General features: G+C 51.0%; 1 protein-coding gene across 4 annotated transcripts in view; it reads left to right on the top strand.

Annotated features, from left to right (window-relative positions):
• NRDE2 (NRDE-2, necessary for RNA interference, domain containing) overlaps positions 1-15,327 on the top strand; it is a 53,961-nt gene that overhangs the window by 25,885 nt on the left and 12,749 nt on the right. For all 4 annotated transcript variants that reach the window (XR_012379128.1, XR_012379129.1, XM_025869475.2 and 1 more), the window contains exons 5-11: positions 1,391-1,841; positions 2,632-3,037; positions 4,762-4,895; positions 7,751-7,871; positions 10,435-10,610; positions 12,822-13,208; positions 13,949-14,889. Coding sequence is in view for 2 of the 4 variants with exons in the window: in XM_025869475.2 (XP_025725260.1) it covers positions 1,391-1,841; positions 2,632-3,037; positions 4,762-4,895; positions 7,751-7,871; positions 10,435-10,610; positions 12,822-13,208; positions 13,949-14,889 (2,616 nt within the window). In the remaining 2 variants the exon portion in view is untranslated. The remainder of the gene's footprint in view (positions 1-1,390; positions 1,842-2,631; positions 3,038-4,761; positions 4,896-7,750; positions 7,872-10,434; positions 10,611-12,821; positions 13,209-13,948; positions 14,890-15,327) is intronic.

The following is a 15,327-nucleotide window of genomic DNA, read 5'->3' as shown; positions in this document are numbered from 1 at the left end:
CTGTGAACATATAGAACATCACTGTGACCCCCCCCCCCAACAAAATTTCCTCCTGCTCTCTTCCATTCAGTCCACACCCCACCTCCCCAGGGGCAGTTACCGTCCTAATTTTTTTCCACTCTCAATTAGCGTTGTCTCTTCTGGAATTCCATATAAATGGAATCATATAGTACGTACGCCTTTGGGCCCGGCTTCTTTCACTCAGTGTGATGTGTTTGACATCCAGCGCCATTGTGGTGTTTGTCAGGAGTTTGTTCTCACTGCTGGTCACCTTCTGTTGTGTGGCCATACCGTGGCTTGTTTATCTGTTCTCCTAGTGATGAGCACCTGGGCTCTTCGTGGCATTCAGCTGAGAATATCTGTGCACACGTCTTTGTGTAGAAAGGCAGTTTCCTTTTTCTTGGGGGAATGCCTAAAATAGAATTGCCGATTCACAGGGTAAGTCTAACTGCCGGACCTTTCCCCAAAGTGACTGTACCAGTTTCCATTCTCACTAACAGCATGTGAGAGTCCTGGTTCCCCAGCAGATCGCTCCCTGGGGTTCAGTGTCTTCGGTGTTTAATTTTAGCCGTTCTGGTGGGTATGTGGCATAGCACCTTGCAGTTTTAATTTGCACTTCCCTCATGATTAATGATGGCGAGCGCTTCTGCATGCGCCAGTTGGCCCTTCATGTCATCTTTTGTGAATTCCGCCTGGATCCTTTGTCCGTTCTTTAACGGTGGTTTGTGTAACACACCTGCAGAAGAGTGCACAGTTCCCTCAGCCTTCAGGCACATACTCAGTAGTTGTGAGTGTGATTCTGGGGGCACCTGCACGCGCCATACAGGCCTTTTAGAACCCAGCCTCTCTCCCTCTGGAGTAGAAAACAGCCAAGTGTAATTTTAATTATTTTGTTTCAGGATTAAAAATACAATCTTAGCCCTCCCTGTTTTCTTCTTACGTGGGGACACAGGACTATCTTGAGGAAAAGGGACCGGTGTAGGAGACAGATGACTCACTGTCACCCAAGGTTCTGGTGTCTTTACGAATAGTGTAAAGGAGGGGTTGAGGATTTACCCCTTGTCTGTTACATAGGATCGTGATGATCAGTGACGTGTAATGTATGGGGCAAACTTTACAAAACTCCAGGAAAAATAGAAATTACTAGATCTGGAAGACAGGACTGATCTTAAATTCACGCGATGTTAACAAAGAATTGAAGGGTTCAGAGGAATAAGTTCCACACAGAAAAAGTTGATTGCTAATTGTCGTATTTCTCTAAATAGAAACCGTTGGAAGGTAAGGTGAAGTTAGCTTGCTTCACAAGAGCTCATCCGCCGAGCTGAGCCTCCACTGGTGCAGGGCTATGCTCCTGTTCCCTCAGTAACTGTCTTTCTTTTTCAAATACAAGATACAAGAGGAAAGGAGACTCCTGCCTTGGCATTAACCCTAAGAAGCAGTGTATATCCTGGGAGGGGGCTGCCGCAGGAAAGAAGCCTTCACACAAGCATGTTGAGCGCTATTTTACGAAGAAGAGCGTGGGCTTAATGAACGTTGATGGAGTTGCTGTTGGCAGTAAAACTGAACCTCCCTCGTCTGAGCCAATCTCCTTTATCCCCGTGAAGGGCTTGGATGATGTGATTCCTCCCGTTATGACCTGGTTGAACCCTCTGGGGATTTACGATCAGTCCACCACGCAGTGGTTACAAGGGCAGGGTCCTCCAGAGCAAGAATCAAAGCAGCCAGACTCCCAGACAGACAGAGAGCGTGCGCTGCTCAAGGCCAAGGTGGAGGAGTTCAACAGGAGAGTGCGGGAGAACCCTCACGATATTCAGCTGTGGATGGCGTTCGTTGCTTTTCAGGTAAGTAGCGCCGTCCTGCTGCTCTTATTTAGAAAGACTCTGCTAGTCTGGGGCAAACCAGTGTGCTCCGCAGCCGTTTCTGAGCCCCTGGGAGGAACCCGGGCCCCAGGCATTGGAAGTGTATTATCCTGGAGCCCTTGCCCTGAGCTTGCTCCAAGCCCATGAGGAAGCCCGATGTGTGGAGAGTCAATGCTTTCATGTATAATTTGGGGGTGGGAGGCAGTGCTTTCATGTGTAATTTCGGGGTGGGAGGCGGCATGACCTGGCTCTAGGGAGCGCGAAAGGGCTCCTAAAAGAAGATGAAATTTAAACAATCTGGGAAGAAGCGCCCTTGTTCACCCGGGGGTGGGGGTGGGGGTGCAGGGTACAGGATGCACAGAATTGGGGAAGAGAAGGCGCTGCTCCCCCGACGACCCAGCTGGGGCTCTGGCTTCATCCTGCTCACTTGTTTTTGAACCGCTCGTATGGGTGTATTTTGCCCCACATCTGCCTGTGTCGTGGGTAAAGTGGGCTCTTGAGAAGCAGCGCTCAGGGCGCTGCGTGCTCGCTCCCGGTATGTAACTCCCATGACGGAGCGCAGACGGTCGGGTGAGGGAAACACGAGCCAACAGGAACCCGAGGAATGGAATTCCACCACCCAGAAAAAATGGTGACCAGCAAGCCAAGGAGGTCCGAAGGGCGATTCATCCTGGGAGGCGCCGGAGGGCGGGCCTTGCAAGTAGCTCTGGGGCAATGGTGGGCTTTTGAGGCTCCCCGACTTCCAGTTGTGAATTGACATTTTTGTCTTGAGGACGAGGTCGTGCGGAGCCCTGGCCTGTATGTCCTGGAGGAGGGGGAGCAGGAGAAGCGGAAGAGGTCTGTGAAGCTGGTGCTGGAGAAGCAGCTGGCCATCCTGGAGCGGGCCATTGAGAGCAACCAGAGCTCCGTGGAGCTGAAGCTGGCCCGGCTGAAGCTGTGCGCGGAGTTCTGGGAGCCCTCGGCACTGCTCAAGGAGTGGCAGAAACTGATATTTGTACACCCCAACAGTACGGCCCTCTGGCAGAAGTACCTTTTATTTTGCCAAAGCCAGTTCAGCACCTTCACCGTGTCCAAGATCCACGGTCTTTACGGCAAATGCTTGAGCACTCTGTCCGCGGTGCAGGACGGCAGCATCCTGTCGCACCCCGCCCTGCCCGGCACCGAGGAGGCCGTGTTCGGTAAGAGGCCGAGCACCAAGTCCCTGCGTGTCGGGGGACTTACACTTTCTTCTGGCGCTAGGCAGAAGTGAAGGTGTGTTTTTGGTTTATTTTAGAAATGGCCAAATTGATACAACGGATTTAAACAAAGTATTAGGACCCCTTTGGACTAGACCAGATTCTCGCTTCTCCACCTTCTTGGAGATGCGCAGTGGGCCTCGGAGCCGGTGAAGTTAGCAGAGTATCCCCAGCCTAGAAGCTCCAGCTTTCCTGCTTATTAGCCAAGGAAACACAGTCAAGTCTCAGCGGTTGTGGCTGTCCGTGGCCTTCCCTGTTGCGGTAACTGTCCGCTCCTTTCACCCGTTCTGGGATCTCAAGCGGTGGTGTTCGCAGGGATGCCCCGATGGCTGGGGATCAGCACGCAGAGGCAGTTAACGATATTATTATACTGTTAAGGTTCTGTGTCCCGAAGGAGCTAGAATATGAACTCTGTCCAGTAATGAGGTACAGAAGGCAGCCTGTCACACAGGAGCTGGAGAATATCACTCTTGACTTGAAGCCTGGATTTGCCCTTCACTGGTTCTCTTGTGACCTTGCATATTTCCTTAACCTGCTTGAGCTCCAGTTTCTCGCTCAGCAGCAATGATACAATACTTGCTTTATAGGGTCATCGAGCACGTTAACAGAGATTGACCCATGGTGAGTCTGGCTCCGTGTCCAGCACACAGCAGGTGTTTATTTGATCAGAACTTTGCTATTTCTTTTCTTTTTTTTTTTGGTAAAGATTTTATTTATTTGGAGAGAGGAAGAGGGATGAGAGAGCATGAGCAGGGGGAGGCGCAGAGGGAGCCCAATGCGCAGCTTGATCCAGGACCCCGGGATCATGACCCAAGCCAAAGGCTTTTAGATTAGATTTTGCTTTTAGATTAGATTCTCATTCATTCATATTTATATTTATATTCTAGAGATATATTGTTCTAGAAATAATAAGCATTTACAACACTGACATAAAGAGCCTCATATTTGATATCATTTGTGGTATGCGCAAATAGCCTATTGTTACTCAGAACATGAAACTGTACCACAATTCAGACAAACTGAAATTTTCATGGATGGAACCTTGATTTGTTTACAGTGGCCTCCGAACAAATGATGAAGATGGATCACCATCTAGTGATCCATCGAGCACAGATCGTTGCTTTCTGATGAAAATCTATACCATCCTTCTCCTAGAATTTTCTTGTAATAATGAGCTTTGAGTATTTGGTAACTGTTCAGAACAACCTCTTGCCTTACTTTTTTTTTTTTAAGATTTTATTTATTTGAGAGAGAGCATGAGAAGGGGGAAGGATCAGGGGGAGAAGCAGGCTCCCCGCAGGGAGCCTGAGGTGGAACTCGATCCCGGGGCTCCAGGATCATGACCTGAGCCAAAGGCAGCCGCCTAAACGACTGAGGCACCCAGGCAGCCCGTTCTCTTGCCTTACTTTTATGCAGCATATATAGTTGTTAATATTTGTATTCCACAGTGGTTTCGTATAAAAATTGGAATAAATGTACTTTGATTACAGTTCCGTGGTGGGTCCTTTTAATGAGGACACGTATTAGTACAGCTTTTGAAAAGATCACAGGAACTAATTTCGGAGAAAACATGTTCTCGGTGTTGAAACGCATGTTGTTGGAAGTTGTGCTCTTTCCCGTGAATTGATGTTAACCAGGCTTCTCCCTCTTGCTCTCCCTGCTTTCAGCTCTCTTTCTTCAGCACTGTCACTTCCTGCGGCAGGCCGGTCACTCTGAGAAGGCGATCTCGCTCTTCCAGGCCATGGTGGACTTCACCTTCTTCAAGCCAGACAGCGTGAAAGACCTGCCTACCAAAGGACAGGTGCGGGTTTAGTTGTAGACCGGCCTCTCCCCTCCCTCTCTCCCCCTCCCTCTCTCCCCCTCCCTTTCACTTCTCTGTCTTCTGGGGGCAGGTGTGGATAATGGGAAGCGGTGGTAGTATTTTTAAAATCCTATCCTCTTTGTATCAGTCCTGCTGAGAACTGTTGCTCAGAATATGCTGGTGATCCAAGGAAAATTCCTATAATGAAGGTAGTGAAACTTGGAGAGATGAAAGATCTACTCCCCCCAGTATAGAGACTCAACCATGTCCCTCCCTTTCTTTTCTCACTTACGGGCCTTGTTTCATTGCTAATTGTCCCCACCAGGCAGAGAAACAGGGGTCGTGCCTCTTAGAGCACGTCTCACTGTCTCCTCCCTCTGTGCCTTTGAAGCTCGGTCTTAGGTCGTTTCCCCAGTTCGCATTTCCACTACGTGAGATCTTTGCAGGAATTGCAAACGATAGCGCATGTTGGCACTTTGTCGACACTGATCCTAAATTGGGGAGGTGTTGTCGTTTAGATGACAAGTGAACATTGCCCATATTTGTGATGTGAAGCAATAAAAAAAAATCTCATCATAGAGCTACCCATATAAGAAAGCCACCTTCTCCCTTTTTCCTTGGAAGAAATCTCCATTTCCGACTTTGCAAAGGGGGTCTGGTGGAAGATGGATAGGATATCTGAATTTATAGTGAACTGACAGAGGTCTCGGGAGGCTAAGATCTCCATCTTGTGGAATGTTCCTGAATTGCCTTTAAAGACTATTTTTTTCATCATTATTTTTATCTGTTTCTTTCCTAGACAAAATTGGGTTAAAGAATATTGGCTAATATTAGTATACCTGATTAGTAGTATCATAAGCCAGATAACAAAATTATTTTAAGACCTGGTGTGCTGTTTTAAGAATATGCTGTGCTACGGAAGTGAATCTTGGCGGACTGCGGGGCCCTGGGTGTGTGGTTGTGGGGTCAGGGTCAGAATGGCCCTCATCCCCGCCCTTTGCTGACGATCATGGACTGTGATGAGAACAGTTCCTTGCGGGGAGGGCAGTGCCCGGGACTGTGAAGCATGAGGAGCCACTCCCCTCAAGTGTCAGCAGACCCCGCTGCGTGCTCTGGAGGTTTTCAATACTAACAACACATGTAGTTTCAAAGCATTCACAAGACAACTTTGAAATAAAGCTTTATCTTTGAGGCCATTCCATATCTTTAAAACTGAGAGACATTGTTATAAGACACAGTAGTATAGCATGAAAGAAGCAGAGTCTGGTCTGTGTTTCTTTTTCCTTTTTTTTTTTATATTTTAAGATTTCATTTATTTGCCAGAGCTCATGAGGAGGGGGGGCAGCAGAGGGAGAAGCAGGCTCCCTGCGGAGCCTGACATGGGGCTCAATCCCAGGATCCTGGGATCATGATCTGAGCCAGAGGCAGACGTGTAGCCTACTGAGCCACCCAGGCACCCCTTGGTCTGTGTTGCTATGGAATATAAATAAATCGGTTGTAACTTTCACACTTTAAAAAAAGCCACACTTCTTTTTGTTGAGTGCGCTTTCTTCAGTCCCTCCTGTAAGAGCAAGACTGCGAAGAGAGAGTGTGGTCTTTCCAGCTCCCCTACCTGAGGTGGCTGCTGGGCACTCGGTATGGGGCCTGTTTCCAGACCACTGCCCTGCCCTCCCGGGGCTCTCTTGCATGCGTGCGGGGCACCGCCCTGGGCTCAGGCTGGCCCGTCCTGCGGCTCCTGGTCCACAGCTTGCCCCTGGAAGCCTCGTCTTCTTCTAAAGGTTTCTTACAAAAGCTTTCCTTGAGCAAGTGGTTGGCTCACTTTTGAAGTCCTTATTGTCGAGGCGCCTGGGTGGCTCAGTTGGTTAAGTGCCTGCCTTCGGCTCAGGTCGCGATCCCAGGGTCCTGGGATCGAGCCCCGCATCGGGCTCCCTGCTCTGCGGAGAGTCTGCTTCTCCCTCTCCCTCTGCCTGCCACTCCCCCTGCTTGTGCTTTCTCTCTCTCTAAAATAAAATATTTTTGAAAAAGAATTAAAACAGCTAAAAAAAATAAAGTCCTTATTGTCAGGTGATAACACGATTGCTTTTCTGTTCATTGCTGTGTTCACATCCTCCTCTACAGGGAATTACTGCACTGAACTGGTCACCACACACAGCAGACGTAATGCCCAAATGCATGAGAGCAGAGGTGTGATCACAGGGCCTGGCTTTAACACACAGACCTTTTTATTCACTGGCTGTGCCAACAAGCGTTTATTGAGTCCCTACTAGGTATTGGGCACTGTGCCAGATTTTAGGAACACAGAGTTGAGATGTCATGCCCTCAATAACTCCCAGTCTGTCCTATTGAAACTTTGAATCCCCTTCTCCTTGGAAGGTCTTGAAAGCGACATGATTTCAGGTATTCACGGGCCCCGTGGCTTTAGGGGAACGGGCTGTGTCCCTGTCCCCAGTTAGACTGGCCTACCAGGGTCAGAGCGGGGAAACCAATCCTCTCCTACCCAGCTGGAGGCCCTTCTCGCCGACCATGGCCGGTCTTTCTGTAACAGACTCTCAGAAGTGGTGGCCCGTCACGCTTTACCGTGTCTGTTTGTTACAGGTCACTAGACCCAGCCCACACTCAGGGGTGTGAATGCCACGAGGCAAGGGTAAGGTCACAGGGGGCTATCTTGGAGGCCGCCTACCACACTAGCTCATTATTTTTTCCGTTTTGGGGTGTATCCTGTATCTGCTGGAAAGACTGATGGCACCCAAGATTTCAACCAGAAGCCCCTCTTAGGCCTATTAGAGCACACTTTGCTCAGTGACTCAGCAGTTTTGTACAAGTTAGGCTCACCTCCGTATTTTGAACCTGAACAGGTGGAATTCTTTGAGCCCTTCTGGGACAGCGGGGAGCCCCGGGCTGGGGAGAAGGGTGCTCGAGGCTGGAGAGCCTGGATGCACCAGCAGGAGCGAGGCGGCTGGGTGGTCATCAGTCCAGGTAAGGCACCTCTCTTTAGGATGTGTACACCTCTGCCGCCTTCTTCTGGAATGTGTTTTCACGTCTTTCTGATTATTTGTTTATATGTATAAACTCTTTTGTCAGTCTCTAAGAACACTGTAGAAACATGAAAATGTCAGAAATACGTTAAGTGGATGCGCTGGGAGATTATAGACTGTCTCTTACCCTTAGAGTCAACCCCCCAACCCTGTGGAGGGTTTGAGTTTCTTTCCAGAGGAAGTTTCATTTTTCCTTTTAAAAGGTTGCTACTCCCTACGAGTCCTCCCCTCCCACCCCATTTAGTGTGTCCTAAGGACAGTTTTTCTGTTTTCTTGGCAATGTACAGACCATCAGATCCTTTGAAGCATCCCTCCCTATTAAGAATACTATAAAATAATTATTAACTAGCATTTATGGAACTGTCATTCTAAATGACAAGTATTTTCTGGATTTACAGCCTAAGACAGTGCTGTCCAATAGAAACATAATTCAAGCCACAGAAGTAACTTCATATTTTCTAGTCACCACATTAAAAAAGTAAGATGATGAAAGTAACATTGGTGATACATTTTGTGTGACCCAGTGTGTCAAAGCCTTAATATTTCAATGTGTAACTATTAAAAAAATTGAGATATTTTGCATTTTATTTTTCACACAAACTCTTTGAAATCTGGGGTGTATTTTTAAACTTTACAGCACGTTTCACTTCAGACTAGTCGTAGTTTCAAGTGCCCCGTAGCCACATGGGCGTGGCTGCCATCTTGGCCGGCACAGCTCCCAGCCCTCATTGCTTCTCCCCCTGGTTTTGTTGAAAGTGCGAGGGGGAGAGAGGCCCAGGCTTGGCTAGCCTCTTCTCAAAGATGTGTCACCTTCCTGGGCCTTGGTTTCTTCAGGGAATGAAAACTATGGATTAGCTCCATAGTTTTTTTGCCAAATAAAATCTTAAAAATAAATAGGGCACCCGGGTGGCTCAGACAGTTAAACGTCTGCCTTCGGCTCAGGTCATGATCCCAGGGTCCTGGGATCGAGTCCCGCATCGGGCTCCCTGCTTCTTGGGAGCCTGCGTCTCCCTCTGCTTCTCTCTCTCTCTCTCTCTCTCCCCCCCTCTGTCTCTCATGAATAAATAAATAAAATCTTTAAAAAAAAAAATCTTAAAAATAAATAAATAAAATAAGATTTCTTTAGTTGGCAGAGAGAGACACAGCGAGAGAGGGAACACCAGCAGGGGGAGCGGGAAAGGGAGAAGCGGGCTCCCCACTGAGCAGAAAGCCCGATGTGGGGCTCAGTCCCAGGACCCTGGGATCATGACCTGAGCCGAAGGTAGATGGCTCAATGACTGAGCCACTCAGGCACACCAATAAATAAGTCTTAAAAAAAAAAATAAAATTCTTTGAGGAACCACTATACTGTTCACAGGACTGTGCCATTTTGTACTCCCACCATTGGTGCACAAGGGTTCCAGTTTCTCCCTATGCTCACCACCATTCATTTTCTGTGTAACTTCTTACGATTGGCTTTTGTCCCCTTCGCATCATCCCCGAGATCCATCCGAATTATTGCACGCATCTGTGGTTTTTTCTCATTTACCATGAGTAGTAGTCCATGGTGTAGACATACCGCGCGGTTTATTTCACTCTTGACCTACTGCGGGACACTGGGCGTGTTTTCAGAGTTTGGCCGTTATGAGTAATGCTGCTGTGGGTATTAGTGTACAGGCGTCTGTGTGCGCGTAGGTTTTCATTTTTCTGGGATCAGCATCCAAGAGTGCAGTTGCCAGGTCATGTATAAATAAATGTACGTTTAATTCTATAAGAAACTGCCCACCTGTTTTCTGGGGTAGCCATACCATTTTATATACCCTGTTTGTTTATTTTTAAATATTGAACTTTACAGAAGACTCAAGACTTTTCTCCTCTTCCATTCTGCATGTTCAGAGTTAGGAAACAAAGTGAAAGTACAGGATATCTTGAATTGACTTTTTTTGAGAAGTGAACACAGGGTGTGATCATAAGGCCACTGGCTGAAAATCCTGATGGCTTTAGGAAACCTAAACCAGTGCTGTTACTAAGTGTCATTTAGCGTTCTGGAACTGTGTTGTCCAGTACAGTAGGCATTTGCCACATGTGGCCATTTTAATTAAATTAAGATGAAATGAAGTAAAAAATTGAGTTCTGCCGCCAGCTACATTTCAGGTGCCCACTAAGTCACACGTGGCTGGTTGCTACCATAGTACGCAGAAGGTATATGTTATGTCATCATCGTAGAAGGTTCTTTCGGACAGTGCTGTTCTAGAATATGTGTGTTCCATTTTAATTGCTATGATAGCATTAAAAATCATCTGATTCCATTGGCTAACCTGCCAGGGTTTTTTGGGAACCCGGCTGGTGATAGGAGAGTCCCTCAATGCCTCTGAGTCCCTGAACGTTCCAGAAGGCCGGGCCTGGCTCTAACTCGTCTTGGCCCTCCAGAGGCCCACCACAGCAGCTGGTGTTGCAGACTGGTTGGGCATCCGTGGTGGTTTTATTTGCTGGTGAGGTGAGCTAAAAGTTTTGCTCTCGTCTAGATGATGATGATGACGAACCAGAAGACGAGGACGAGGAAATAAGAGATAAGAGTCTGCCCAGGTGGCAGATCTGGCTCGCCGCCGAGCGGTCCCGAGACCAGAGGCACTGGCGGCCGTGGCGCCCTGATAAGACCAAGAAGCAAACCGAGGAAGACTGTGAGGACCCAGAGAGACAGGCGAGTGTCCCACCCCGGGAGGGAGGCCAGCCGCGGGGTCCTTCCCTTCTCCCCACTGCCACGGGCTTTGCTTACCTGCAGGAAGCTTGCTGAGCGCCCGGGGCACTTGCCTGGCTTGGGAGAGGTTAACCTGCTCCCGTTCCTGTCTCTGGAGGCCTCACCGGCCACCGGTGCTGTGGGAGCCATGGAGGAGCCTAACCGCATAGTTCCCGTGCCCAGGTCGGAGGGAAGGCCCCTCCAAGAGATGGTCTTCCAGTCACTCAGTTAATTTTTCACACGGAAGCCTGAGGACTCAGGGTTTTCAAGACGTGGTATCCCTGTTCTAGGTTATTTAGCTCTGTCCGTCCGCTCTCCCCACCGCACGCTTGCGTCCTCAGAGACGTGGCGGTTTGACTCTGGAGGACGGGGACTGGACGGCGAGGCTGCGCTGGGACAGTCCGTACACAGCTGGTGTTGCTGGGGAAGCCGCTCACATTTCTGGAGCCACTGTTGTGCGCCAGGCACTTCGGTTGTCTCGTTGACTGTCCTGGAATGACGTGGCCCATGCTACCCTGTCTCGTGGCCAGCAGCTCTGGACGTTCGACGTTAAAATAAAGGAAGAGATTCTATTTGGAGCCTGAAATGGACCCAGTTTCCTAAGGCCCCAGCCGTACTGCTTGGCATGTGACGCACTCTAGGGACAGACCAGCAGGTGTTTGCGGTCGCGAGGCTCCCCAGCTGAGGCCTGGTTGGTTGTCTGCGACCCTCCTGTGATTTACGTGCCCCGAGGGTGGGGGTTTTGCTGGATCACCAGGGCACAGACAGTGCTTTTCTTGTGCTCAGTTAGTGTTCCTGGATGTTGAATGACTGTTCGATGCCGGCTCTTTTGCTCCAGGCACAGGGATCAGCACACGTGCCCGGAATGTTTGAGGAGTGGTGAATGGGGTTAGGACGCAGGGAATTGGGGAGCTCTGGGCGGGAAGAAGGGGCTGACGCCAGGGAAACCGCCGCTCAGCTCTAGGGTGTTTGGTGTGTGGCCTGCTGCGAGGCGAGTCTGCACAGGATGTCCCTTTCCCGACTGGCACTGCGGGCGTTGGGAAGAGCAGGGTCTTCGGTATTCGAGGGTTTTACACCATTCAGGGTCACCTCTCCAGAAGCTGGTTCTCGAGGCTCAGAGTTCTGGCAGTTTTCTGGAAGCTTGTTTCTGGAGCAAGCTTCTGCTGTGAGCAGTTCCTTGTCACTTAGCTTTTTCTCTAATCAGCGCCTGGAGGAGAAAAGCTTTCTGATGAATTGACGATTCTGAGGAGTCTGAGACCAGGGAGTCCAGTTTTACCGTGCTCATGCTTTGGTTTCCTCTTTGCTGGGAGCCTCGGAGACCAAGTAGGTCAGCGGTGCCCTGAGACAGAGGCCGGTCTCCGTGGCCTTACACTTTAAAGTGACTGCATGAAATCAGCTACGGACATGTACAGTTAGCATTATGTCTTAGAATTGCTCTTACCACGGCCCATGGATGATAAAGTGTCCTTCCTCCCTTGCTGCTGTTTATCTACCTTTGAGCATATTTTTCATTTCTGAAAGCAATTTTATATGAAGAAACCACCAAATAATAGAATTCTTTTTTTTTTTTTTTAAAGATTTACTTATTTTTAGAGAAGGAGGGAAGGGTGGAGGGGGAGAGAGAGTATCTCAAGCAAACTGCTGAGCGCAGAGCCTGACGTGGGGCTCGATCTCACAACCTGAGATTAGGACCTGGGCCAAAACCAAGAGTCGGATGCTCCACTGACTGTGCCACCCAGGTGCCCCCAAATAAAATTCTTATCTTCTATCTTAATAAACAGTTTTGACGATCATAATTAAAGTAACTACAAAAGCAATTATGTGTGCTTTCAAAAGGGAATATGATCCTAGATTTTCTGTGAATCCACCAGGCTCCTTTGGAAGGTTTCGGCTTAAGCCCGCTCACGGCCCTCCCTCCTCCTGAGGGTGCCTGGGCAGCGTGAGAACGCCACCAGCTCCCGCCAGCTCTCCAGTACCTGGCGAGGCCTCTAGCTTTTTTGCAGCTTGCGGGAAACCTAGCTGTTGTCTGTTCAAAATTTAATTGGAACAGTGTTGAATCATTAGCACATCCACATAAAAGGAGCCGTGGGGAAGGTCGCGAAGCCTTGTCGCTTGTCTGTCGCGGTGAACAAACCGTGCTCCCCGGCGGGCCACCTCACCGTGTCTCGGTTACAGGTGCTGTTCGATGACATTGCTCAGTCTCTGATCCAGCTCTCCAGCCAGGATCTTCAGTTTCAGCTGGTTGCGGCCTTTCTGCAGTTCCTGGGCGTGCCTTCTGGCCTCAGCCCCCCAGCCTCCTGCCTCTACCTGGCCATGGATGAGGACAGCATCTTCGATAATGGGCTTCATGATGAAAAGCCACTGACTTTTCTCAACCTGTCCCTTTCCGGCGTCAGCTGTGTTGGCCGCTCAGACCCACTGGGCTGCCGCCGCTGGACCCGCGGGCACAATCGAGAGGGCGAGGAGTTCATCCGCAACATCTTTCACCTTGTGATGCCTCTGTTTTCAGGCCAGGAGAGGTCTCAGCTCTGCTTCTCCTGGCTACAGTACGAGATGGCAAAGGTAACTCCGGCCTCCCCCGCCCCGCGTGGGGGCTTCAGAAACGATCGCGGGGCTCTTGGTGTTCCTCAAGCGCCGGGCTTCGGCACCTCCTTGTTCAGGGACCCCCAAGGCCCCAGGATGTGGCCGCCCCACAGAGGGGCTGGGAGGGCAGGAGGAAAGCGGGGGTGCGCAGCTCGTCAGTGACTGGAGCTGCTGTGTTCGCTCCTCTGCCAGGTGTCTGGGATTATATGAGCAGTTAGCGTGAAGAACCAAGCTTAAGCAGGCATTAGGGGGTTTCGGGGTTTATTAAAAGATAAACTAAGCTACTTACCCTGCTCTTCGCATCTATCTGCGAGAAATTCCTCTAGGATGGACTCTTTTGCCTTCTCCTGGCCACCAGTTAGTATTGACTCTAACGCCCAGAGCTCTGCGCCTGAACTACGCAGATTGCGCACACCAGGACGTATTATGAGAAAAGTGTGCGAGGAAATTTGGTGGCCCCCCTCTCGCTGGAGGAGGATACTTGGAGCAGACGAGCCTTGTTTTCCGAGGTTTCCGGTGGAAACCTGGATGCGGTCGTTTGGGGGTGCCAGTGGCCTTGGTTCAATCCTGATGTTGTCCAGTTCGGAGAGCCTAAGTGTTTAGCAGCCATGTGATGAAAGGAAGTGTAGACGCCCGTGTCGCTTTCTGAAGTGCACAGGACAAAGGGATTGCTTGAAAATCACAGAGCACTTGGGAGTCCTTTTCTTTTTTACTTCCAGGTCATTTGGTGTCTGCACACTAAAAACAAGAAGAGGTTAAAGTCGCAAGGAAAGAACTGCAAAAAACTCGCCAAAAACCTCCTTAAGGAGCCAGAAAACCGCAACAGTTTTTGCCTCTGGAAGCAGTACGCACATGTGGAGTGGTTGCTCGGCAACACCGAGGACGCCAGGAAGGTGTTCGACGGGGCGCTCAGCCTGGCGGGGAGCGGAGAACCGCGGGGGTGCGAGCTCTGGGAGCTCGGCCGCCTCTACGCGGGGCTGGAGCTGGAGCTGGAGCTGGAGCTCTCGCCGGCCGCGAGAGGGGCCGCCACGGCCCGAGCCGTCCACATACTGACCAGACTGACGGAGAATGGTCCCTACGCACCCTACTCCGGGCCGGTCTTGGCCGTTCACGTTCTGAAGGCCCGGAAGGCTTACGAACACGCGCTGCAGGACTGTTGGGGGCAGAGCTGTGGCTCCGGTCCGGCTCCCGCCGACGCCTCTCACCGCCTCACCGGCCCGCTCCAGTGCTTCATGCTCTTCCAGTATTTGACCGTGGGGATCGATGCCGCGGTGCGGCTCTACGAGCAGGCGTGTGCGAAGCTGCGGGGCTCGGTCTCCCCGGGCGGCTGTGGCCCGGACGAGCCCGGCTGCGCGCAGAGCCCGGGCCGCGGTCTCGAGGCCGTCACGCTGACGCACACGAGCCTGCTCCGCTTCCACGCGAGAGTCAGCGTTTGCCCCGTGGCTCCTCTGCGGCAGGCGCTCTCGGACGCCTTACGGTGGTACCCGGGCAACCAGGTTCTGTGGAGGGCCTACGTACAGATTCAGAGTCGGTCCCACGCGGCCAGTAAGACCAGAAGATTCTTCGATGCCATCACCAGGTCTGCCAAACCCTTGGAGCCGTGGCTATTTGCGATTGAAGCCGAGAAGATGAGGAAGAGGCTGGTGGAAAGCGTTCAGAGGTAAGCACGGATGTCCGTGCGTCCGCAGACCCTGCGCTGTGCTTGCCGTGACCGCGGTGCCTGGCTGAGCAGCCGTGGTAACTGCGTCCCGGGCCAGAGCAGGGGCTCCGGCGAGGGACTGTGGGTTCAGACCCCAGCGCTTCCCCGGCCTGGCCGTGTGGCCTCGGGCGAGTCCCGTCCTCTCGAGACCGCCTCCTGTGCGGGCTGCTCGGCGGGGCCGGGGAGGGAAGTGCTGAGCACAGAGCCCGGAGGGAAGGAATTCCTGGCCCCCGTCCTTACTCCTGGTGATGACGGCATCGCGCGCCCCGTGTCGTCTCTTGATGTGGCGCGTGCGTCCTCCCGGGAGTGCTTCGGCCGTGGCTTCGCTCTGGCCTCGTGTCAGCGGACGCCTCAGAGCCGCCTCTGAAGAGTGTTTCACTTTGTTTTTTATTTCTTCCG

Source organism: Callorhinus ursinus, unplaced genomic scaffold (assembly GCF_003265705.2).
Source record: "Callorhinus ursinus isolate GAN/ISIS: 27379988/994484 unplaced genomic scaffold, GSC_fseal_2.0 scaffold8, whole genome shotgun sequence".
In the NCBI taxonomy this organism is placed as follows: domain Eukaryota; kingdom Metazoa; phylum Chordata; class Mammalia; order Carnivora; family Otariidae; genus Callorhinus; species Callorhinus ursinus.
The sequence above is the reverse complement of the archived record's forward strand: the minus strand, read 5'-3'. Positions and strand labels throughout refer to the sequence as shown.